This window comes from Microcaecilia unicolor, chromosome 5 (assembly GCF_901765095.1).
Source record: "Microcaecilia unicolor chromosome 5, aMicUni1.1, whole genome shotgun sequence".
NCBI classification, from domain to species: domain Eukaryota; kingdom Metazoa; phylum Chordata; class Amphibia; order Gymnophiona; family Siphonopidae; genus Microcaecilia; species Microcaecilia unicolor.
The window spans coordinates 194,883,196-194,909,837 of NC_044035.1; the positions used below are offsets into that span (position 1 = coordinate 194,883,196).

A 26,642-nucleotide genomic window follows, 5' to 3' on the forward strand; every position below is an offset into this window, starting at 1 on the left:
TTGATCCAGAGCAGTGTCTGCTGACAAGTAGTCAGCTTTAATCTATGTGACGTTATGGGAGACGGCAGCATGGAGTAAAGCAGATGTATAAGTATATTTACTATAGAATGAGTTATGGTCTTTTGAAAGTTAGTTTCATTTATGCAGCCATGTCTTTTGATGATGTTATAGACAAGGCTGATAAAGTTTTAGGATTCAAGGTGGTCTATTTGTAGAAGATTTATAACAGTGAGTAATTGAATGTTTTACACCATGAAATATAGTCAATTGTTGATATGATGAGAATTTTAATTGAGCTGACTGGTGAGATGTAGAGTTTGTGATACATGGGCTGATCAAGATGGGATTAATGTATATCATTTTAATTTTGTTTTAGGCTTTTTTTGAAGGGGGATGTTGATCACCACTGATTTTTAGGTATGTATTGATACATTATTGGATTTGATTAAATCCATTCAATGTTTTATACACTTTTATATGTTTGGAAAGTGGCTTGTCTTATCTCCTCCTCCATTTAACTTTTGAATGTGTAATGCATTTATTGTACTTTATTTTATCATTTGCTGTTATGACTGTTATGATGATGTTATCACTATTTTTATGTTTTTATTTGTAGTTTTACCCCTGACGCAGCCTGAGGGCGAGGTACTGCTTTTATCTTGGTTTGAATAAATTATTTCTTTGTTTTTATATATGTGTATCGGTCTACTTTTTATAATAGACTTTTATGTAGCAAGTAGACTGTTGCTTTTTTTGTTTTTCTTTTTAACTATTTGATGGGCTACAACTGCCATCACACATTTGGTGAATACTCTGGGGGCTCACGTAAGGCCAAATGGAAGGACCTTGTACTGATAATGCTGTGCATTGATCACAAATCGAAGGAAACTTCGAGAAGAAGGATGAATAGGAAGGTGTAAATACACATCCTGGAGCTCTAACAACGTCATCTATACATTTTTCTGGAGAAGAGGGAGGATTGTGGATAGAGTAGTCATTCAGAACTTCTCTTTCCATATTTATTTGTTTAAATGTCGGAGGTCTAAGATCTCTCGGGCACCTCCGTCCTTCTTTTGAATGAGAAAATAAGTGGAATAAAACCTCTTGTTTCTCTGTGAAAATGGGACTGGTTTGATGGCCTATGCCAAGAGCAATCTTTGAACCTCCTGTTGCAGCAGATGTTGTTGGGGCCTAATCTGGGAATGTGGCGGTGGTCTGAGCGGTGGCTGATAGGAAAAATGTGTAGCTTGTAACCCATCTGAATGATTTTTAAAATGGCAATGAAAGCACCATAGAGGAATGCTTAGCTGAGGTACTCTTTTTGCTGGAACTTGTAGTTGATGCTTCTGACAGAGATGTACGTAGATATTCCTTCACTTTCAACACCAGAATTTCTATTCTAAAGTCTTTTGAGATATACTGCAGCAGTCTCCACAAGCCGCTGTATCGTGTTGCACACCTAAGCAGCATAAACAGAGCTGATGCAAGTCCATAACAGAAAGTTTATGGGTGCACTTACAGCAGCATTTAAAACCAGCTTAATAAGTGACAAAAAGAGTAGCTGCCAAATCAAATTCCTGAATTGTGACAAAAGTCGTTATAAATGAAGGAACCGATAAATGTGACTCGGGTCGTTCCGCAACCACAGACAAAAAGAAACTGAGGAGAGGGGGCATGTTCACCTGTATCTAGTAAGGATAGCTGGGCAGGAAGTTAGGGACATGGTGCAGCAGGCTATTCTAGAATGTTCAAATCTTGCAGACATCACTTCAATTGTGTGGCTACAAGATCTTCTAGTCCTTGGAGAACCTTCTTGGTATGGAATGCTGCTGGAGACCACAGAGAACAGGAGGGGTGTGACAGGAATTAAAGAATTTACTACTACTACTATAAATCATTTCTATAGCGCTACCCAGTGGCGTTCCTAGGGGGGGCGGTGGGTGCGGTCCGCCCTGGGTGCACGCCGCTGGGGGGCGCAGAGAAGAAGCATGGAACGAACGGAGGACAGGCGTGCGCGGCACCCCACCAGCGGCATGCACCTGGGGGGTCTTTCGCGGGGGGGTGTCCTTTCGCCGGGGGGGGGGGGGGTGCGCTGCACCCGGGGGGCAGGGCGCATCGGCGATCCACCCCGAGTGTCAGCCCCCCTAGGAACGCCACTGGCGCTACCAGTCGTACACAGCGCTTCACAATTGAACATGAAGAAAAGACAGTCCCTGCTCAAAAGAGCTTACAATCTAAATCCTACTCTCCTCTGCTCTCTTTACTCCTTCTCTTACTCTCAGCCGGTGACATCAATCCCAATCCTGGCCCTCCTCACCAACTATTATCCCAACTCTACAGATCTCACCGCGACCTCTCTAACCTCATCTCTATTCCTCTACTCCCCTCCTCTTCTCTGCCCTTCTCTTGCGCCCTATGGAATGCCCGCTCTATCTGTAACAAACTCCCCTATATCCAGGACCTCTTTATCTCATATCACCTCCATCTGCTCGCCATAACAGAAATCTGGCTCTGCCCTGATGACTCTGCTTCAGTCGCAGCCCTCTGCCATGGCGGTTATCTTTTTTCACATACTCCTCGCCCTGCTGGTCACGGGGGCGGTGTTGGACTACTTCTCTCTCCCTCCTCCAGATTTCAACCCCTTCTTCCACCTCAATCTCACTGTTTTTCCTCCTTTGAAGTCCACTCTATCCGCCTTTTCTCTCCTCTGCCTCTTCGAATAGCGGTCATTTATCATCCCCCTGATAAGTCCTTTTCATCCTTTCTCAGTGACTTTGATGCCTGGCTTGTCTTCTTCCATGATCCTTCCTCCCCCTCTCTCATCCTTGGTGACTTTAATATTCCTGCTAATGATCCTTCCAACTCTTATATTTCCAAGTTACTCGCTTTAACATCCTCCTTTAATCTCCAACTATGCTCCACCTCCCCCACTCATCAAAATGGTCACTGTCTTGATCTCATCTTCTCCTCCAACTGTTCACCCTCTAGTTTCCTTGCCTCTGATCTTCCCCTCTTTGATCACCATCTTATAACTTTCACACTTAAATCTCCTCCCTCCTAGTCCCGTCCTATCTTATCTAATTTATCTAGGAATCTTCACGATATTGACCCTTCATCTCTATCCTCCCATGTTTCAAACCTCCTCTCTACTGTGGCACCATCCACGTCTGTCAACGAGGCTGTTTCTTCTTACAACAATACTCTATCCTCTGCCTTAGACACACACTTTTGATGACCCGCCCTATAAGGCGTACAGAACCCCAACCTTGTCTGACTTCTAATATCCGCTACCTATGTTCCTGTACCCGCTTCGCCGAACGCCTCTGGCGGAAATCTCGGGCCCTTGCTGATTTCTTACACTTTAAGTTCATGCTGACCTCCTTCCAATCTGCTCTTTTACGTGCCAAACAGGATTATTATATCCAACTGACCAACTCTCTTGGCTCTAACCCTCGACTTCTCTTCACCACATTGAACTTTCTCCTCAAGGTGCCCCCTCCCCCAACTCCCCCTTCATTATCTCCTCAGTCCCTTGCTGAATTCTTTCACGACAAGGTTCAAAAGATAAACCTTGAATTCTCTACCTCGCCACCTCTCCCTCCACTAGTCCGTTCCCCTTTCTCTCCTTCCCCCTCATTCCTTTTTCCTCCTTTTCCTGAAGTTACTATAGAGGAAACTACACTTCTCCTTTCTTCCTCAAAATGTACCACCTGTTCCTCTGATCCATTCCCACCCACTTTCTTAATGCCATCTCACCTGCTCTTATTCCTTTTATCTGTCACATTCTCAACCTCTCACTTTCCCACTGCAACTGTCCCTACTGCCTTTAAACATGCTGTGGTCACACCTCTCCTTAAGAAGCCTTCACTCGACCCTACTTGTCCCTCTAATTACCGACCCATCTCCCTCCTCCCTTTTCTCTCCAAATTACTTGAGCGTGCTGTTCACCACCGCTGCCTTGATTTTCTCTCCTCACATGCTATTCTTGACCCACTACAATCTGGTTTTCGCCTCTCCACTCAACTGAAATTGCGCTTACTAAAGTCTCCAGTGACCTATTACTGGCTAAATCCAGAGGTCAATATTCCATCCTCATTCTTCTTGATCTTTCCGCTGCTTTTGACACTGTCGATCACAGCATACTCCTCGATACCCTGTCCTCACTTGGATTCCAGGCTCTGACCTTTCTTGGTTCTCTTCCTACCTCTCCCTCCGCACCTTTAGTGTTCACTCTGGTGGATCCTCTTCTACTTCTATCCCTCTGTCTGTCGGCGTACCTCAGGGTTCTGTTGTTGGTCCCCTCCTCTTATCTATCTACACTTCTTCCCTTGGTTCATTAATCTCATCCCATGGCTTTTCCTACCATCTCTATGCTGATGACTCCCAAATCTACCTTTCTACCCCAAAGTTTCAGCGTGCTTGTCTGACATTGCTGTCTGGATGTCTGGATGTCTCAACGCCACCTGAAATTAAACATGACCAAAACCGAACTTCTCATTTTCCCCCCAAACCCATCTCCCCACTCCCCCCGTTTTCTATTTCTGTTGATGGCTCTCTCATTCTCCCTGTCTCCTCAGCTCGAAACCTTGGGGGTCATCTTTGACTCTTCACACTCCTTCTCTGCTCATATCCAGCAGATCGCCAAGACCTGTCATTTCTTTCTTTACAACATCCGTAAAATCCGCTCCTTTCTTTCCGAGCACTCTACCAAAACCCTCATCCACACCCTTGTCACCTCTCGTTTAGACTGCTGCAATCTGCTTCTTGCTGGCCTCCCACTTAGTCACCTCTCCCCTTTCCAATCGGTTCAAAACTCTGCTGCCCGTCTCGTCTTCCGCCAGGGTCACTTTACTCATACTACCCCTATCCTCAAGTCGCTTCACTGGCTCCCTATCCGTTTTCGCATCCTGTTCAAACTTCTTCTACTAACCTATAGATGTACTCACTCTGCTGCTCCCCAGCATCTCTCCACACTCGTCCTTCCCTACACCCCTTCCCGTGCACTCCGCTCCATGGATAAATCCTTCTTATCTGTTCCCTTCTCCACTACTGCTAACTCCAGACTTCGCTCCTTCTGTCTCGATGCACCCTACGCCTGGCATAAACTTCCTGAGCCCCTAGTCCTTGCCCCATCCTTGGCCCACCTTAAATCTAGACTGAAAGCCCACCTCTTTAACATTGCTTGACTCGTAACCACTTGTAACCACTCGCTCCACCTACCTCCTCTCCTCCTTCCTGTACACATTAATTGATTTGATTTGCTTACTTTATTTTTTTGTCTATTAGATTGTAAGCTCTTTGAGCAGGGACTGTCTTTCTTCTGTGTTTGTGCAATACTGCGTGCGCCTTGTAGCGCTATAGAAATGCTAAATAGTAGTAGTAGTAGTAGTACTAAATCAGGACAGACAGGACCAATAAGGGGTAAGGGTAGGACAGACAGAAGGAGACATAGGGAAAGGGACTATTGAAGAGAGAAAGACAAGATAAAGATTACGAGCAAGTGACAAGTTAGGAGTCAAAAGCAGCATCAAACAGGTAGGTCTTTAGCCCAGATTTGAAGGCGGCCAGGGATGGAGCTAGACATAACAGCTCAGGAAGCCTATTCCAGGCATAAGGTACAGCGAGATAAAAGGAATGGAGTCTGGAGTTAGCGATGGAGGAAAAGGGTGCAATTAGGAGAGATTTGCCTAGTGAACGGAGTTCCTGGGAAGGAGTGTAGGGAGACATGAGGGTGGAGAGGTAGTGAGGGGCTGCAGAGTGAATGCACTTATAGGTCAATAAGAGGAGCTTGAATTTTATATGGAAACGGATAGAGAGCCAGTGAAGTGACTTCAGGAGAGGGCTGATATGGGCATAACGACTTTGGCAAAATATTAGTCGTGCAGCAGAATTTTGAACAGATTGAAGAGGAGAGAGGTGGCTGATTGGACGACCTGTGAGAAGCAAGTTGCAGTAATCTAAGCGAGAGGTGATGAGAGTGTGGATGAGGGTTCTGATAGCGTGTTCAGAAAGGAAAGGGCGAATTTTGGCGATATTATAAAGGAAGAAACGACAGGTTTTAGCAATCTGTTGAATATGTGCAGAGAAGGAGAGGGAGGAGTCGAAGATGACCCCAAGGTTACGAGCAGATGAGACAGGAAGAATGAGCGTGTTGTGGACAGAAATAGAGAATGGGGGAAGGGGAGAGGCTGGTTTAGGTGGGAAGATAAGAAGCTCAGTTTTGGACATATTGAGCTTCAGGTGGCGGTGAGACATCCAGGTAGCAATGTCAAAGAGGCAGGCAGATACCTTGGACTGGATTTCTGCCGAGATTTCTGGTGTGAAGAGGTAGATCTGGAAGTCATCAGCATAAAGGTGATACTGAAAGCTGTGGGATGAGATCAAAGCACCAAGGGAGGAAGTATAGATGGAGAAAAAGAGAGGTCCTAGGACGGATCCTTGAGGTACACCCACTGACAGTGGGATAGAGGAAGAGGAGGATCCACCAGAGTATACACTAAAAGTACGCTGTGAGAGATAAGAAGAAAACCAGGAGAGAGCAGAATTCTGAAATCCAAGTGAGGACAGCGTGTCAAGGATTAGGCTGTGATCAACAGTATCAAAAGCAGCAGAAAGATCGAGAAGGAAGAGGATAGAATAGAGCCCTTTGGATTTAGCCACGAATAGATCATTGGAGATGTTAGTAAGTGCTGTTTCAGTTGAATGAAGGGGACGAAAGCCAGATTGGAGTGGATCAAGAATAGGTTGAGAAGAAAGAAAGTTGAGACAGCGACGATGAATAGCACGTTCTAGTATCTTGGATAAGAAAGGGAGGAGGGAGATGGGGCAATAGTTGGAAGGAGAGGTAGGATCCAAAGAAGGTTTTTTGAGGAGTGGGATGCCTACAGCATGTTTGAAGGCATCAGGGACAGTCGCAGCAATTTGCAATTTGTTTGTTTGCCTATGACATGTAACCTGTTCCGGGGCAGAGGGAGCTGCAGCGAAATTAGCGAAGTCAGCGAACTCAGCTGACAGGCGCGTGCAGCGGCACCCCCCAGCAGCGTGCACCCGGGGCGGACCGCCCCACCACCCCCTTGGTACGCCACTGTTGTTAACATATACCTATGAAAGAGTCTTGTATTGCTTGTAACAAGATTAAATTTGTGTAAAATTAAAATTATGTAAATAAAAAAAATAATTAAAAAAAATTACTTGAAAAATGAGTCTCTGAATATATCTATTTCAGACAAAGAGGAGGACAGTGAGGGGTTCTTATTACACCACACAAGTGAAAGTATCTGATATTTGAGGGTCCAAATAAATAACTCATATTGTGCTCTATACGAGTTAAATTCCATGGCCTATTGGAAGCAATAGCAAAAGACTACTGCGGGGACATAATTATGTCCATCTGAGGCTGAAATTTTTGAGGATTATGCAGTTGATATCCTTCTGTCTTGTGGTATAAAGAAGTCGCCTAGGTTGAGCCCTCCTGGTAGATGCAAAGCAGTGCTTCCAATCTCTGGTTGACCACTGCATTATGTTGATGTTGCTTAGGAGCCCAGCTCTTAAGCATCCATGCTGCTCTGTAGCATTACTTTCTTTGAAACTGCTTTATTTTAAGATTCCGGGAATAAGACTTCAGCAAAATATATGTTGACACATCAGAGCCTGAGGAGTTAATTTGTGGTAAACTTATTCCACTGTTTCCTCAATGTCAAAATGAGCCTGATGCACAGGAAACCTAAGCTGAAAAAGGGAAGCTTCACAGATCTAAGGAGCTAATCTGTCTGAAGCACTCACAGCTCCAGGACTGTTTTGATAACTCAGTGGTAATGCTCTAGTCATTAACAAGCAACAGGGTCAGTAACTGTATTTGGGGCTATGTAGAGGATAGTAAAGGAAAATCATACAAGAGACACTGAGAGAGAGAAAAATAAAATGAAATGGTCTTGGAAGGTTTCTCAGCTTTCAGCCCTGCTGACTTTCTCTATTACACTCCTGTTGGGTAAGTATTTCTGTATCTCTGCTATTATAAACCAATGATTCTAGGCATTTTTCAAACTGATTAATGAACTGTATTTTTAACTAATATCTATTGACTGGGTAGTAGCTTGGAATGCTTTTAAATACAAATGCTGTATCAGGTGCCTTGTCACAAAAGATTTAGGGCCCCCTTACAAAAGGTGTGCTAGCATTTTTAGCACGCACTAAAAATAAGCATGCACTAAATGCTAGAGACACCCATATATTCCTATGGGCGTTTATCGTGCGCTAGAAATGCTAGAGTGCCTTTGTAAAAGACACCCTTAATGAGGACTGGACTGTACATAAATTTTCTAGGAAAGTGAGTATCACTAGGTCTAAGATACAGTTATTGTTTTAGCATGGAGCATAAGGTTACACTTGTTATATCTTAGTTTCCAGAGACCTAGAGATAGTTTCTGGTTTTCCTCTACCTTCTTTATTCCTGGTTCAAATTTAATTTAAATGCTTTATGCGTTCACTGATGATTACAAATTGGGAAGAGAATAAAGGAACATACTTGAATGCTCTGCTCAATCATTTATCAATTTTTATGATTATGGTAAAGTACTTTTGAAAAATAGGTAAAATGTGATTTCTACCCTTTCAAACTTACGTTACAGAAGCAGGGGAAGGCCTCTGTAAAGAATATAGAGATCTGTGGTAATGGTATTAAGATTTACAAATTTTTAGAATATTGTATGAGGTTAATTTTATGAAAGGATGCCTAGAGTCTCAAGGTGCACAGATGCATATGTTGCTTCTATTTAATAAAAGTCAACATATTTATTTTATTTATTATGATTTATTTACTGCCTTTTAGAAAGGAATTCACTCAAGGCGGTGTAAGTCAAACACAGGCAAATAGACAATTACAGCAGTAAACTAACAATACAAGGTATGGCATAGTATGCTACATTATAATATCAATACAAATACAAGAGTTAGAAAATAAAGGCACTAATTTAAAGAAAGTTGCACATGAAGTCAGAAGGTGCTTGAATATTACCTTAGCTAGGGTAGGAGTGCACAAGCATGCCCTGTTACAGTATGTGCAGCCAGTGTCACTCCTTGTGTGTGTGTGACTAGCAGGGTAGTTACTACTTCCATTAAAGGCCTGGGTGAAGAGCCAGAGGTTCACCTGCTTCCTGAAGCATTCAGACTGTGGTGTCTACCATGGAGAAGGCTCATTGGTGGGTATCACATCATGTAATGTTCTTTGGAGAAGGTGTGGTTACGGATACCCTTGGGAGGACCTTAGTGACCTTGGAGATGTGTAGAGGGAGATCCTGTTCTTTAAGTACTCTGGTACAAAAGAGAGGGTTTCAAGTACACGAAGAAACAAGAGCAGAACAGAAAGCACAAGTGGATCTCCAGGAACAGGACAAAGAGAATGCTTTATTGAAAGAACCCAATAAAGCATTCTCTTTGTCCTGTTCCTGGAGGTCCACTTATGCTTCAAGTAGTCTGGGCCATTTCCTTTAAGGTCCCTGAAAATCAGACATAAGAGTTTTAAATTTAGCCCTATATTATACTGATAGCCAGTGAAGTTGCCAATCAGGCTTATTTTCAAAAATGATCACCGGGCAAAAAGTGACATAAACTGCACATGGCCGGTCCCGTGAAAGAAGGCTGGCTAAATCCAATAATCGAAGGCGGGACGTAAGGCCGGCATCACCGCGAAGCCGGCCATCTATGGCCGGGTCCTCAGGGGGTGTGTCAGGGGCGTGTCAGGGGCTGCGTAACAGAATGGCCGGCTCCAACATATAACGGCTAGTGTAATGGTTTCGTATGGCCGGAAACATGGCCGGCATTAATTAGTCCTGAAATAAAAGCGAACAGAGTAAGGAGGAAATTGTCTTTAGACCCGTTAGCGATTTTGTGGAGTTGGAGCGTGGCGAGAGCATTGTTGGGAGAGAAAGCTCAATTGTTATTTGAGAGTTTGTTGAGTACCTGTTACCTTTGTCTGTGTGCTGTGGTCGGAACGTTGTCAGTCTCACCTACCTCATTTGTGTTTAACATTTTCACCTTTTCCTACCTACCCCTTCTAGTCCGCAAACCCCACTACTCCTTCCTCTATCTCCCCCATCCCTCTTCATTCACTGTCCCCAATTTCATATTTCATTCCCTTACCTGTTTGCAGTCTCTGTTTGTCTCTTTGTCCATTGTGTACTGCTGCACCGTGTTTGTGAAGACTGCTTGGAGAGTGATTGGCTACAGGGTGTGGCAGGAGTGCTTGCAGTGTGGCTCTGCTGTGTGTGACTGCATTGTTTGTCGGTGGTGGGAGAGTGAGTGTCAGCTTCTGTTTGTTCCTGCTGTCTTTCACCAAGTTGGTAGGGAGAGGTGACCACTGGTGTATTGCACTTATAGTGTGGGGAAATGGAGGCACTAAATGCACAGGTGGCTTACATGTTGGAAGAAGAGGGGAGGCACCGCAGGAGGTACGCACATCCCAGAGTTTTCAGGTCCCGTAGCACTTTCCTAGATCTCACTGACCTGCAGTGTCTCACTAGGTACCAGTTTGATAGGACTGCCATTCAGCACCTTTGTGACCAATTCCAACCCCTCCTGCAGCCCGGGACCCGTAGGAACAACATCACTGCTTCTCTCTCTTTTCTGGCCACTGGGAGTTTCCAGTCTGTCCTAGCTGTCAACACTAGTTTCACCCAGCCTTCCATTTCTAACTGCCTCACCCAGTTCCTTGATGCCTTCCTTACCCACACCTCTGAGTACATCACCTCCCCCCCCCAGGCCCTGCAGAACAACATGGCTGAGTTCTATGCTGTAGCTCGCTTCCCCTCGGTCATAGGCACCATTGACTGCACACATGTCGCACTCAGACCCCCCCCGGGCACGAGAGACCACTTATAGGAACAGGAAAGCATTCCACTCCATGAATATGCAAGTTGTGTGTGACGCCCAGGGGAGATTCTAGATGTGTGTGTCCGATACCCAGGTTCCACCCATGACGCATATATATTGCAGCACTCAGGAATCTTCCGCAGGTTTGACCGAGGGGAGATCACTGGCGGATGGCTCCTAGGTAAGTGCAGCATGGATCTGCCAAACCTATACCTCCTGCAACAGCCAGCCCTCAGGACTGTCTCCATCCAGTTCACTCCACAACCCACTATTCCCCCCCCCCCCCCACCTCCACAAGGTACCTGCTCCAAACAATACACACTCATCATCTGTCTCATCCTGCTTCTCTCCAAAGGTGACAGATGCTACCCACAGCGGACTTGGCTCATGACCCCCATAGTGCACCCACAAAGCAGGGCAGAGGAGAACTACAACAGTAGACATCGGACCACCCGTGGCATCATAGAGCGCACTTTTGGATTACTGAAGAACAGGTTCCGATGTCTGGACCGTTCTGGAGGGGAGCTCCTGTACAGCCCCCAAAAGGTGTCAAAGATATTTCTGGCCTGCTGCATGCTACATAATTTGGCAAAGCACCATGGACAGGCCCTCCCAGACGAGCCACCACAGCAGCAGGCCCCAGAGGAAGAGGATGAGGAGCCCCCTCCACCTCCCGCCCACAAAGCAGAGCGCTCACTAGCTGGGGGTCAGAGCCAGGCAAAGACTCATCGAGACAAGTTTTCAGTGAAGTAAGTTAACATTTATTTATATCACACTGTATTTACACACCAACACCCCCCCCCCACCACCACCACCACCATCACCCGCTCTGTGCATATTCCCCTCCCTCCCTCCACCCCTCACCCCCCAGCATGTCCCATCACTTTCCCCGCCCCCTCCCCTGGCCCCGTCCCCTCCTACCCCTCCCACCACGTTCCTTTGCAGCTGGTGCAGCTCTTTGAGCAGGGACTCTTTCTTCTATGTTTGTGCAGCGCTGCCTACGCCTTGTAGCGCTATAGAAATGCTAAATAGTAGTAGTAGTAGTAGTAGTAACTCTGTTGAGAGTCCTCTGATGACCTCCCACTTTCCTCCTCTGTGTCCACAAGGCAGCCTGCTGCCTCAGCTGCTCTGTGGAAATCCGGCCACTTTGTGCTCTGTGCCTTGCCCTGCAAGCTGGCCACAGGACCCAGAATGGGAGCTGGTGTGGTGGCTGCTGGACCAGTGGCTGGGGGGCGTGAGGATCTTAAGCTCCACTTCTTAGCAGGTGGTTCAGGTGCAGAGGTGGAAGTGGACGCCAGTTGTTGCTGCTACACAGCTGGATTAGGTGCTCTCAGGTCACTGCGTAGGCCCTCGATGCTGTTCTCCAGCCATTGGAGCTGCTGTATCACATCACGTTGGGCCTGTACTGCTTCCCGGTGTGCCTGGAGCGCTTCCCACTGCACCTGTACTGCTTCCCGTTGGGCCTGCAGCGCCTCCCGCTGCACTTATACTGCTTCCCGTTGGGCCTGGAGCGCTTCCCGGTGCAGCTCCAATTTCTGCTGCTGGTAGTCTCCCATCTGAACATTGTGGCCCAGCAACTGTGTGGCTAGGCGCAGTAGCTGCCTCCTCTGGCTGGATGGCCTCTGGTGAGGAGGTGCCCCCCCCCTTCTGCATGTTCACCTTCTTCATTCCCACCATTAGCAAAGGCTGCAGATGGTGGAGGGATAGCCTGTGCTGCAGGTGGTGTGGAGGGATAGGCTGTGCTGCAGGTGGTAGAGGAACAGCCTGTGCTGCAGGTGGTGGAGGGAGAGCTGGCGCTACTGCTGCTGCTGGGTCCTGTGGTTCCACCCCATGATCCTGTGTGGTTTCTTGTGCAGGCCCACTGGTGTCCTGCTGTGTGTGCTGGGGCTGGTGGCCACTAGGGCCAGCTTTGTCCTCCGACTGGCTGTCATCACCTGCATAGCAAAAGGGGAGGAAGTATGTTGGTCAAAATAATCTGCTTTTGTTTTTCAGCATTCATATACAATAGCCCCACAGGCAAAGACCCAGTAAAGAGATGATGAGGAATGGGATTTGCAGGCAAGCCACAGATGTCATTGTACATGGTACAGAGCTGGAGACAAGGAGCTCAGTGTACTACAGAGACTGATGTGCAAGAGAGCCACACAGGCAGGTGGGTACACATAGAACTGTAGAAGGAGTGCAGAGGACACAGTGGCTACAGCACAGAGGTGTGGGAAGGAGATATGGCAGAGTTTGGTGATGGGGAAGGCCCCCAAAGGTGTGAAACAATGCTAATCTATACACAGTTTAGTTATTTTATTTAGATTATATATTTAAAATATATTATTTACATATATTATATACATTGCTGGAAACCCCAGCTGCTTTGCCGAGATAGCCGCCCTAATTTCGATTATACGTTGGGAACTATGAGCGGTCCCAGCTGCACTGTGTTTTTTGATTGAGGGTCATAATGATAAACATCCGCAGCTGCTCTGCCCATTTGGTAGCTTGTATTCCCTTTTTAAAATGGCTTTCTGTGTGCTTGCACTTTAGAGGTTTTTCTTTGGATTATGGCGTGGTATTTCAAAGCGTTTTAGCTCCAGTTACAGTAAACCTTGTTTTTGCCACTGTATGCTTTTGTACAAGTGTTTGTTTGTGGAGATTTTGGGGGGGGGTTTTGGGGGGGGGGGGGGGGGCATTTTTGCCAATTCTTGAAATATAACTGTTGTATGGGCTTTGTTTCAGCTGGTATCTTAGCATATACTCTGCATTTTCTACATGTGACCAACTCTCCATTTTTTACCCTCCAGGAGCTCCTGGCTGTGTGTGATGTGCTCCCTCACTGCCCCCTATCTCTCTCCTCTCTCCTTTGTTGAAGCAGGCAGCCTCTGGTCCCTTGGAGCCAAGAGTTCTTGTCCACAAGTTCATACCTCTCAGCCACCTCTTCCCTTTTCTGCTATGTAAGGTGGCTAACAAACACTTCTTGCATCTTGCAGGACAGCTGGTCAAGAGGATTGCAAGAGACAGCAGTGGACTGTAATACACTGGATTTGAGAGCCATGATTGTTTCTACCCAATTCATTGTACAGATGTCTTGTTCTCTATGGACACATTCGGTTGGTGGCTGCCTGTGGGGTGTGGGAAGGGAAGAGGCCCTGAGAATGGATGTGTGCATCCCTCATGGTCAAGGGGCTTCCCATTATGTCTCTGTTCTTGCATTCAAATCTTACCTCTATTTTCACCAGGTTCACGGGTATCCACAGCAGGTAGTTTTTCTCCCGCTTTCCACCTCATGTGTCTCCCTGCTAGGTTCCATCCTTCTTATGTGGTGAACCCCAGTCCCCTTTTATGACATGCCTACCCATTCTCAAGGTTGTTGGGGTGGGGAGGGGGGAAGCATATATGCACTGGAATGTCTTTTCCACATTATTCAACACAGTCCCTACAATCTCCATAGTTATGGAACAACAACATTTCTAAAATTTATTTTAGTTACATTTGTACCCCACACTTTCCCACTCATAGCATGCTCAATGCGGCTTACATGGGGCAATGGAGGGTTAAGTGACTTGCCAGAGTCACAAGGAGCTGCCTGTGCCTGAAGTGGGAATTGAACTCAGTTCCTCAGGACCAGAGTCCGCTACCCTAACCACTAGGCCACTCCTCCACTATCCTGCAAACTATTTTCAAGGTAGCCACAAGTGCGTGCCTACCACGGCCTTCAGCCCTTAAGTCATGGTGAGGAGAGATGGTTTTCTGGTTACAGTTCCTAATCCAAATTACCTGGCAGGTGGCGCTTAACCTGGTGGCTGGAGTGGTGTCGTGGTTAGAGCAGCAGTTTTGCAATCCAGAGGTTTGTGGGTCAAATCCCCCTGCTGCTTCTTGTGATCTTTGGCAAGTCACTTAACCCTCAGGTGCAAACTTAGAGCCCTCCTGGGAACCAGAAATATCCAGAGTACCTGAATGTAATTCACCCTGAGCTACTACTGAAAAAGCTGTGAGCAAAATAAATACAAGAACATATATTTATGTGCCCTTCTGTACCTGTTGTATTATATTGCAATTGTGATGAAGTAAACATCTATGTAATGGTTTTACCAGTTTTCCATTTTCTCCTCACCACTATATACCAGTGCTCAATGTGAAAAGATGACCCAGCTGTTTGTAGCTCCTTTGTGGCCCCCACCAATGTGGTTGGTTGTGGTAAGTGTGTCTGGTGATCAGAGAGCAAACATCATCTAGGCGCTACCTATGGTTATCTCCAAGTTTCTACTTGGCAAATCACTAGTGCTAGACAACATACCTATTATTTACACATCTCTGTGCTGTGGGGCTCTATGGTAAGGTGGGGAGAGCCTGGATGGGTATTTGTGTTCCTCAACAGAAAGCACCCATCCAGCCTCTCCCTTGCCATACAGCATGTAGTTTGGATGGAACAGGTGGCCTTCTGTATGGCCACACATCACACATATGTACCAAGTTTCTCTGTCACAGTTCACCTGTCATGCAATCCATATTGCTGCCTCCTCTCACATCAACACCCAGCATTTGATAGTATGTAGTGCAGAAGAAGAGAGACACACACCCTGTGTATAACAACAAATAGGAACTTGTATTACAATAATCCAAAGAAATAAACTATTTACAATGTCCCCCCCTCCCCCCCAATTGTCCTTCAATGCTGGCCACGTTCTCCTCTTGCAATGGCCCGTGTGTAGCAGGCTAATGAGCAGGACCAGGAGCAGCCTCACTGCCCTATGGTGCTGCTCATTATCTTGCCACATTGCCCCATCTCCTGCCTCATTGCTGACACCTCCTGCAGCAATGGTTTTGCCCATAACCAGTTTGCTGTGGGAGGCGCAGTGCTGGGGCAGGGGATGGGGTGGGGTGGGGATGGGGTGGAGAGTGGCGGGGGTGTGGGATGGGGGTGGGGGCGGGGGCGGGGTGGAGAGGGCCAGGGGGTGTGGGCCCCTCATCATCCCCCTCAAGGGGAGGCATGTTTGCCAGGCCTCCTCCTCCTCCTGAGCCTCCTGCTCTTCCTCCTCCTGGGTCTCCTGCTCCTGCTCCTCCTCCTGGGCCGCCGCCTCCTCCTCCTCCTGCTCTTCCTCCTCCCACCGCTGGTGCTCTGTGTATTTAACAGGAATGTCTTTGAGATCAGCACATCCAACATAGCTTACATATAGTGCAGGAGCTGGCTGGCCTGAGGCAGGGGACGGGGTGTGAGATGCATGAGATAACAGGGAACCTTGGATGCTGGTCTGACTCAGAGTACACAGGCAGACCACACTCATGCTCAGCAGCATGTTTGCATTATGATTTGTGACTATGGTTGGTGACTATTTGTTTTTGGGTTTTTTTGTTTTTTTGGAGGGGGGGAGAACATAACTTTAATATGAGGCAATGACATCCACTAACAGTAGGACCTCAGGCAGGAATACCTTGAAACAGTATCCACCCCAGAAAGGGGGATACAGAAGTGAGACATGCCATCTCATTCATCTCAGACGAGGTTAATTGGAAGTTGCAGCCACACCTCAGGCCTTGATCTGGGACAGAGGTGTTATGACTTACTAGTTGCCTATTAGTCACATGGAAACTGATATTGTACAGGACATTTGCATTATGAAATAAATTTACAAATGAGTACAGGTGCCCTGTTTATAATACTTACGTTGATCCCTGAGGCGCCATCTCACTGCCCTTATCATATTGGGCCTCTGGTGCCGTATTCGCTGGTACCTCCGATGGAGGGACTCTAGGTCCCTCCTGATGCCAAATCTTCTGCAAGATATGTTTGTACAGCAGCAGTCAGGAGATGGCCCTTCTTGCCTTCAGCACACAAGAGATTCAGAACACTGATGGGGGGGGGGGGGGGGGGAGGGACGGACGTGAGGACAGAGAGAACCATTTGTGTGCAGTATTGTAGGGATGTGGGAATGTTTTTCTTTTCTAGTACCTAGATTATATTAATGAATGTGCTTGTACACATATCACTGATTACCCTTGAATGCAGACAACAGTTTGTGCTTACACTGCTGAGGGAGCTCTTATATGTGTAGCTACAGGAGGGGGGGCCCTGATAGCCGGGGGGGGGGGGGGGGGGGATGAAACACTTACCTCTCTAACCTGTCCCTGATCTCACCCCAGGTTTGGATGCAGCGGTGGTAGGGGAACAGTATACGCCTGTGCTTCAAGGACAGGTGTACTAACATGAGACTCTCTGCCACCGAGAAGTTGGGCTCTCATCTCATAGACATGTTTATCAGTGAATAACCGCTGGAAAACGTGCATCGCCTTATATGGACGGCCATGCGTGATGGCCATCCTTACATGCAAGGCTCCATATATGGTTCGCCGTTCCATATATGGATAGGTCAGTACGTGCACATCTTGGCATGTATAATGGCTCCACACATGGCCTGCTATGACGCATAGCCGTCATGCGTGCGGGGCCTACGTGCGGAGTTTCCTTATATGGGAGCTTTTCATATATGGATTATTATCAAGTGTGCAAACTTCATACACAATAAAATATATTTCCCATAGCTGCATGTTCCACAAGTACAGTGCATGTTGTTGCGGACATCCAGATACAGGGTAAATATAAGGAACATTGAAAAGTATCAAGTACAGTAACGTGTTTCTGAAAAGTACTGTATTCTTTGTATACTTTAGCCGGGCCTGATTTGGCCACTTTGAACCGCGGATAATGGAATGTTAATGGCGGCCTTTTTCCTATGCTTTTGGCCGGCACTAATTTGGCCGCTTCTGACCACGATAATGGTATGTCTATGGCCGGCCATATTATTTTCGAATATATCTGCCTATTTTGGCTGCCTAGATGAGGCCGGCCAAATTCTGATTTCGCCGACTTTTCGATTATGCCCCTCCACGTGCCATTATAAAATAGCATGCCTGAAATTTCTTGCACAAAATTAACACTTGCTCTAAGACAAGTATATGCTTGTAAGAATCAATACATGTGCGTGTATTTTATGAAATACTTGCATAAGTGACAATACTATTGCTATCCTCCTCCTGACTATTCTCATTCCCCAGCAACATCTATGAATATAACTAGCAGGCACTATGTTTTCTGAGCGCCCAAGTGTGTACTCTACAAATTTGTAAGTATCTACCTGAGCACATAAACACTTTTGTACATGATCAAGTTGCTTATGAAATGTCCTTCATGCATATGGAACGTTTACTAGGTACAGAGAAATTGTAAATTATCCTACAATAAATATGGAGCTTTACCAGATTCTCCTTCTGTACCAATGTTATTGCATATGCTGGTAGACATCATGGTATCAGTCCAGGATTCTGTGAGGAATGTGTTTAGTGTAACAGGTTAAGTTACAGTATGCAGGACTTTCCTGGTGTTGCCATTTCGGTTTGGGTATGATTCTGTGTGGGCTGTTGGTGGGGGGACTCTGAATTTCTTTTACTTATTCTGCGAAATAGTGAAGGAGTAGTCTAGTGGTTAGTGCAGTGGACTTTGATCCTGTGGAACTGAGTTCAATTCCCACTACAGCTCCTTGTGACTCTGGGCAAGTCACTTAACCCTCCATTGCCCATGGTACAAAATAAGTACCTGCATATATGTAAACTGCTTTGAATGTAGTTGCAAAAACCTCAGAAAGGCAGTATATCAAGTCCCATTTCCCTTTCCCTTCCCTTTTCATTCTGAGAGCTGTATGAGAGCAGCTGAGGCTTTACCTGTAAAGGGACTGAGGTGTACATGGTTTGGATACTGATTGAGTGGAGAGCTTGGCATAGGGACAGGGCATGTATGATAGCACAGGGAAACCCATCTCCATGCAATGTATTGTGACAGTATCAAATGCAGCAGGCCTTCCCCAAGATGTGAGGCAATGAAGGGTATATTAATACCTGTCATGTATTTAAGCAAAAGTATCATATCTCCCCTGTCCCTCCTTTCCTGTGGGGTGTATACATATTCAGGTTTTCAAGTTTCTCCTCATATATCTTTTGATGCAAACCCCATACCATTTTTGTCAACTTCCACTTCCTCCAGTAGCATAGCTATGGGTGGGCCCACTCACTTTGGGTTCAGGCCCACCCTGCAATGGCTCACCTCATTGAAAAATTGAATGTGAAGAAGCGCAGTCCTGGGGTAACTGGGTGGACCCATGCATTCCTTTTCCACCCCACCCCTTTCCCACATTAAAATGAATACATTGGCTGGTATAATGGTTTCCTTTTCATTTTGCTTTTATATACTGAATATTGGTCCAGATCTACATAAAGGAATCATTAATGCCTCCCTCAAAATTCAGTCCCCTTCCCCCCCCAAAAAACGATGCCCCCCTCCTGAGAAAATTTGGTCCTTCTGGGCCTATCTTGATAGTCCCTTGTGGTGTAGTGTGGAAAGGGCAAGACTGATCTCAACTCACTCCTGCCCATGGTGGCTCCAAATTCAAAATGGATGCCACAACCTCTAGTGGCAGTCCTGTGGTGTTTATGGGAGAGGGTCATGTGACACACTGCACCGGAGACCTTGGGCACCAGAAACCAAATACTGGGGATCAGATAGGGATACTGTTGAGACATACACAGGAGGCTCTCCTACTCAGTTAAATCGCTTTAAAAATTGACCAGTACATTTTTGGCCACTTATCAACAAAAGGCAGATTCAATATGGGTTGATAATGACATAGTATATAACATAGTAAATGAGGGCAGATAAATACCTAACAAACCATTCAGTCTGCCCAACAAAGTAGCCAAAGCTGCATAACAATATTGCAAACTGACAACATTGTATTTGCTATCAACCAGTGGCGTAACCATGGGTAGGCCTGCCCACAGACTTTCGGCTCAGCCCCACCTAGCAGCAGTGCACCCTTGCTATGGCTGAGCAGAAAGCCCCAGCTGCAGACTTGCAGCATCTCTCTTCCCTTCCCCCTACTACTACTACTTATCATTTCTATAGCGCTACTAGACGTACGCAGCGCTGTACACTTGAACATGAAGAGACAGTCCCTGCTCGACAGAGCTTACAATCTAATTAGGACAGACAAACAGGACAAACAAGAGATAAAGTGAGGATGATAACATAAGGGTTCTGAACAAGTGAACAAAGGTTAGGAGTTAAAAGTAGCATCAAAAAGGTGGGCTTTTAGCTTAGATTTGAAGACGGTCAGAGGTGGGGCTTGACGTACCGGCTCAGGAAGTCTATTTCAGGGATATGGTGCAGCAAGATAAAAGGAACGGAGTCTGGAGTTAGCAGTGCAGGAGAAGGGTGCAGATAAGAGAGATTTACCCAGTGAACGGAGTTCCCGGGGAGGAATGTAGGGAGAGATGAGAGTGGAGAGGTACTGAGGAGCTGCAGGGTGAATACACTTATAGGTCAATAAGAGGAGTTTGAACTGTATGCGGAAACGGATAGGAAGTGACTTGAGGAGAGGGCTAATATGAGCATAATGACCCTGACGGAATATTAGCTGTGCAGCAGAATTTTGAACAGATTGAAGAGGAGAGAGATGGCTAAGTGGGAGACCTGTGAGAAGCAAGTTGCAATAGTCTAAGCGAGAGGTGACAAGAGTGTGTCTGGATTTAGTTTTAGTTTATGGAGATTTAGCCACTCTGCAGTAGTATGTAATTTTTGATTGAGGTTCTCAATTTTGTATAACATAAGATGGGTCCAAAGCTCATAAGAGCAGAATGTCCTCTGCATGTATGAAAGGAGCAATTTCTAATGTCTGTATTAATGTTGCTAAAGGAGATAAGGAAATATTGAATATTGTCAGTGTTAGGAGTGACCTTGTGGAAGTCCACATGTATACTAGATACCGAGTTATTTATGTGCTAAAGTTAACCGGGCACCAATCTGAATATTGGCCAGTGCCTGGTTAACTTCTGGGTGACCACTGCTATCCAGATATTCAATGCTGGCAACCGCGTATGACCTGACATTGAATATCAGGGGTCAGTTCAGCCCATGGCTGTAAGTGGCTCCGACATGTTATACTGCCGCAGGCTGAATATCAGGCCCCAATTTATTATCTATCCAAACTCCTAGATGTTTTACAATTTATTTTTCAGTAATACAAACCCCCTACAATATTGGTTTTACTAACAGATTATAAGATTGTGTGAGAACCACATATACACCCAGATTCTATATACTGCGCTGAAATTTCCATGTGCAAATCAAAGTGTATTTCTTAGCAATGTGCATAACTTAATCAGTTAACAAACCAATCAGCATTGATAATTGCCAATTAACAAGCAATTATTGACACTAATTTGCATTCATTAGAATTTATGTGTGGAACTGTCTAGGCATATTATATAACACTAGTAAAAAAGGCCCGTTTCTGTTAGAAATGAAACGAGCACTAGCAAGGTTTTCCTTGGAGTGTATGTTTCAGAAAGAGCGTGTGTGAGAGATGGAGCGTGTGTGTCAGAGAGAGAAAGAGTGTATGTGTTTGTGCGAGAGAGCGAGAGTGTGTGAGAGACAGTGTTTGTGTTTCTGTGTGACACTGTGTGAGAGAGAGGGACAAAGACAGTGAGTGTGTGAGTGAGAGTGTATATGGCAGACAGAGAATGAGTGACTGCGTGTGTGGTGTGAGGAACCCCCTCACCCCCTCCCTCTCCCCTGCCCCCTTGCAGCCAGGCATGTGCAGCGACCCTCCTCTCCCCGTGCTCCCCCTGCAGCCACCCATGTCCAGCATCCCCCTGCAGCCACCCATGCCCATCAACCCTCCTCTCCCCCTCCTGCGTCCTTCCTGTCTCCCCTGCTCCCCCTGCAGCCACCCATGTGGTCTCAGGCCCCACCCCCTCAGCATCCCTCCTGTCCCCCTGCAGGCACGCATGTGCAGTGTCCCTCCTCTCTCCCCTGTCCCCCCTGCAGCCAACCATGTCCAGCGACCCTTGTCCCCCTGCCCCCCCTGCAGCTACCCATATCCAGCGACCCTCCTCTCCTGTGCAGCCACCCATGTCTGAGGACACTCCTCTCCTTTTTCCCTGTTCCTCCCCTGTGGCCAGCTATGTCCATCGACCCACCTGTCCCCCCTGATGACCACCAACCCTTCTGTCCCACTGCCCGCCCTGCAGTGTCCGTCCTGTATCCCCTGTCCCCCTTGCAGTCACCCATGTGGTGTGTGGAGCCCCATCCCTATCTCCCTGTTCCCTGCCCCCCCCTGCAGCCACCATGTGCAGCGACCCTCCCCTCCCCCAGCTTCCTTCCAGCCACCCATGTCCAGCGAGACCCCCCCTTCCCCCCCAGCCGGCGCAGCACCCAAAGAAAGCCCTTGCTCCCCCTCCTTCGCGCATCACCTGACCCCCCACCGTAGCACATCACCAAGCCCCTCCCCCCTCATCAACCCCCTCGCCACCAGCAACCGCTAATACAAACTGTGTCCGGCGGCTGCTGCTTCTGCTATTCAGCAGCAGCAGCCCGTACATAAAGAAAACCAAAAAAAAAAATCCTTCTAAAACGCACCTCCGTTGAGAAGCATCTCACATTAGCTGAAGTCTCAGCATGCGCTCCTCCTCTCCCCTCTGATATCTCTGCGTTTCTCCGGGGTCTTCCGGCAGGGGCACTGACGTTGAGGGGAGAGGAGGAGCGGCTGCAGAGACGTCAGCCAATGTGAGATGGTTCTCCACGGAGGTGCGTTTTAGGAGGTTGTTTTTTGTTTGTTTGTTTTCTTTATGTACGGGCTGCTGCTGCTGAATAGAAGCAGCAGCAGCCACCGGACAGAGTTTGTATTAGCGGTCGCGGGTGGTGAGGCGGTCGATGTGGGGGGGGAGGGGCTTGGTGAAGCGGCGGGGGAGGGGTTGGGTGATGTGGCAAGGAGGGAAGGGGGGTAGGAGCTTTCTGATGCCCCGTTGCACGGGTTGTTGTAGCGATGCGGCGGAAGGGGGGCACTTAGAGGTGCACCGTCGAGGCTGTTTGTGTGTGTGTGTTTCTGTGTTTGTGTGTGTGTGTTTATGTTTGTGTGTGTTTGTTTGTGTGTGTGTGTTTGTTTGTGTGTATGTTTGTTTATGTGTATGTGTGTTTGTGTGTGTGTGTTTGTTTATGTGTGTGTGTGTTTGTGTGTGTTTCTGTTTCTGTGTGTTTGTTTGTGTTTGTGTTTCTGTGTGTGTTTGTGTGTATTTGTGTGTGTTTGTGTGTATTTGTGTGTGTGTTTGTGTGTTTGTGTTCTATGTGTGTGTGTGTGTTTGTGTGTGTGTGTTTATGTGTGTGTGTGTGTTTGTGTTTGTGTGTGTTTGTGTCTGTTTGTGTGTGTGTTTATGTGTGTGTGTTTGCGTGTGTGTTTATGTGTGTGTGTTTGCGTGTGTTTATGTGTGTGTGTGTGTGTTTATGTGTGTGTATGTGTGTGTGTGTGTGTTTGCGTGTGTGTTTATGTGTGTGTGTGTTTGCGTGTGTGTGTGTTTATGTGTTTGTGTGTGTGTTTATGTGTGTGTGTGTTTGCGTTTGCGTGTGTGTTTATGTGTGTGTGTGTTTGCATGTGTTTGCATGTGTGTGTGTTTGTGTTTGCGTTTGTGTGTGTTTGTGTTTGCGTTTGTGTGTGTTTATGTGTGTGTGTGTTTGCGTGTGTGTTTATGTGTGTGTGTGTGTTTGCGTGTGTGTTTATGTGTGTGTGTGTGTTTTTGCATTTGCGTGTGTGTTTATGTGTGTGTGTGTGTTTGCGTGTGTGTGTGTTTATGTGTGTGTTTGTGTTTGCGTTTGTGTGTGTGTTTATGTGTGTGTGCGTGTTTGCGTTTGTGTGTGTTTATGTGTGTGGTGTTTGTGTGTGTGTTTATGTGTGTGTGCGTTTGTGTGTGTGTTTGCGTGTGTTTATGTGTGTGTGTGTGTGTTTATGTGTGTGTGTGTGTGTTTGTGTGTGTTTATGTGTGTGTGTGTGTTTGCATGTGTGTGTGTTTGTGTGTGTGTTTATGTGTGTGCGTGTGTTTGCGTGTGTGCGTGTGTTTGCGTGTGTGTGTGTTTGTGTGTGTGTTTGCGTGTTTGTGTGTGTTTTTGCGTGTGTGTTTGTGTGTGTATTTGTGTGTGTGTTTGTGTGTGTGTGTGTGTTTTGTTTGTGTGTGTGTGTGTTTTTGTTTGTGTATGTGTGTTTGTTTGTGTGTGTGTTTGTGTGTGTGTGTGTGTGGGGGGGGGTTGCGGGTGGCTTTTGTGGTCGTGTGGTTGGGGAGTTTGCCAGCAGTCTGTAGCGATTCCAAGGCAGGGGAAGGAGTACGGAAATACTCCCCCTGCCTGGGTCGTTGTTTGTTGGAGGGGGTTGCTAGTTGGTAGGGGTGCCTTTATGGATCCCTTTACTCTCTGTGTTCCGCCCTCGAGGGCGGGGCAGAGAGACATGGTGAGTTGGATGGCTTCACCACCATGAACTTACGAACTGTTAACTGTTTAGGGATTTTGCAGATGGCTTCAGCAGGTTGTCTTCAGAATGTTGAGGTAGCGTTTTATGTACAGATGGGGCGTGGCTGAGGGCGGGTCTATGAGTGAGGGTGACTGGTCCTAGCCTATGAAGACTACAGGATTTTTGTGCTTCTCTGCCTTAGAGTGAGCTTCTCTGCCTTGGAGTGAGCTTCAGAACGTTCAAGGTGGGATTTATTAATATAGACTAGTAAAAGAGGCCCGTTTCAGAGCAAATGAAACAGGCGTTAGCAAGGTTTTCGTCGCCAACACCCCCCCCCCCCCCCCTCCCTGGCCAACCCCTTCGTTGTTCTGCCATTGCTCTGCCCCCAACGTCATGACTTTTGACGCGAGGGCGGGGCCCGGAGCGATTTGCCACCCCTCCCGCCTCCTTGCCTCCCTCCCTGCCAACCCCTTTGTTGTTCTGCCATTGCTCCGCCCTCAAGGGCGGGGCCCGGAGCAATTTTGGTGGCTTCACCACCACGAACCTTCGAACCTTTTTGAAGGAAGTCAGGGCTTGGCTTCACTGACGTCAGTGTCCTCAGAACGTTGAGGGTGAGTTTTATTATAGTAGATACTGTGTGTAAATTCTCATAGTTGAAAAGGAGACAGGGTCATGGGGGTGGAATGGGCAGGCCATGGGCATTTCTAAAATCTATGTGCATTGTTATAGAATATACTTGGTCCATGCCTAATTTAGACATTAGCATTCATAGCATGTTTTACTTGGTGTAACTGCCTGTGAATAAATTTAGTCATGTGGATGGGTGCGCAATGTATTTAATAAACCGCATTGAAATTTAGGCAACTTTTATAAAGTATGCCTGCGGGGACGGGGTGGGAACAGAGACAGAAACCACGGGGATGGGGACAAATTTTATCCCCATGCCATTCTCTACATAGTATACACAACCTGTAATTCTGACCAGAAACAATTTAAATTGCAGAACCAAAACAAATAGGATTCTAATAAACTTTGAAAAGTGGTATATGATTTTTGAAGTCTAAGATAGGGTGGCAAGCAGTTCCAAAGTGCTGAAGCCAGAAAGTAAACGGCGCTATATCTTGTGGATTCCCATTCTGCTTGAGAAAGAGGTGGTAGAACAAATCTTTTGTCATTTAAAGATCTCCATGTTAGAGTAGGAGTGTAGGGAGTAATCAATTCATTCAAATACAAGGAACTCCTTAATGCAAAACCTCAAACCGCATTCTATACTCTATAGGCAGCTAATTTAATTGTTTTAGGAGGGGAGTCACATGATCCCCATGTTTTGCTCAGCATAGCAGATGTTTCAGGTTTGATTTTGATAATCCTGTGTAAGCAATAGTACAAAAGTTGTAACTGGTATTCACATATGTGTAGTATAAGGTATGCAGTGAACCAGGGTCTAGATTGTGATGAATTGATCTCAGTTGACGTAAAGTAAAGAAGTCTTGTTTAAGGACAGTAAAGATTTGCAAAGAAAAAGTTAATCCTAAATCTAATATTATCCCTAAGTATTTGAAAGAGGAGATAGTAAGGATTGATCTGTCAAAGAGAAATGGGACAATGTCAGGAGATGATGCTGAACCTGTAAGCCAGCAAGTAACTGTCTTATTTATTTATTTGTTACATTTGTATCCCACATTTTCCCACCTATTTGCAGGCTCAATGTGGCTTACATAGTACCGTAAAGGCGTTCGCCAAGTATGGTAGAGGAACAAATACAAGGTGGTGATGTGGTTGAATAAGGTAGGTATGTTTCAGGCACATTAGGGTCGAAGATCAGGATTTAAGACCAGCTGATTATGATTCAACCAGACTGCCACTTCACAGAGACAGTTTTGTAATAGAGAAAGATCCAAAGAGTCCAAACTGGTGTAATGAATAAGAAATGAAACTGTGTGATTGAGCAAGGAGTTCTTCTAAGGATTATGCAGGTCACCAACTTGGGGCTACTATCGTTCCTCTTGAAGAGAGAGTTAATTTTATAGTCAGAAAATGTTTAAGATATACAACTTATAAGAAGTATAAGGCTAGCAGTAACCACAACTTCGATCATGTCATATTTCAGTGCTAATTAGCTCTTGTAAAATTATAGAATCAGAATTAAGCTATGTCTGTTGATCTGTGATAAGGACAGTGGAGAAGATGAAAATAACAGGGATGTGCTGAAAAATTCTGAGTAACCATCTAGAGTGCCATTTGGTATCAATGTGACAGTTTGAGCATTATCAACTTAAGAACTGTCATGGGGTATCTGTAATATAAGCTTTGAGAGTCCCAGTTCAATACCCTGGTTACTCTTTTTCTGCTCTTGCACCTGCTCCCTTGAGGAGATTACCACTGCAGCTGCACAAATTCTTCTCACAGGGACACAGTTCGTTCAAAAAACACCAAGAAAAACAAAATTCCACAAAACACTGC

The 26,642-nt window shown here is 46.3% G+C and overlaps 1 protein-coding gene across 1 annotated transcript in view; it reads left to right on the top strand.

Moving 5' to 3' along the window:
- Window positions 1-7,843: 7,843 nt before the first annotated feature.
- The window catches only part of LOC115471227 (cell surface glycoprotein CD200 receptor 1-like), a 180,502-nt gene continuing 161,703 nt past the window's right edge, over window positions 7,844-26,642 (top strand). Inside the window, exon 1 of the mRNA XM_030204931.1 lies at window positions 7,844-7,987. Within this exon, the coding sequence (XP_030060791.1) occupies window positions 7,921-7,987 (67 nt within the window). The 5' untranslated portion in view covers window positions 7,844-7,920. The remainder of the gene's footprint in view (window positions 7,988-26,642) is intronic.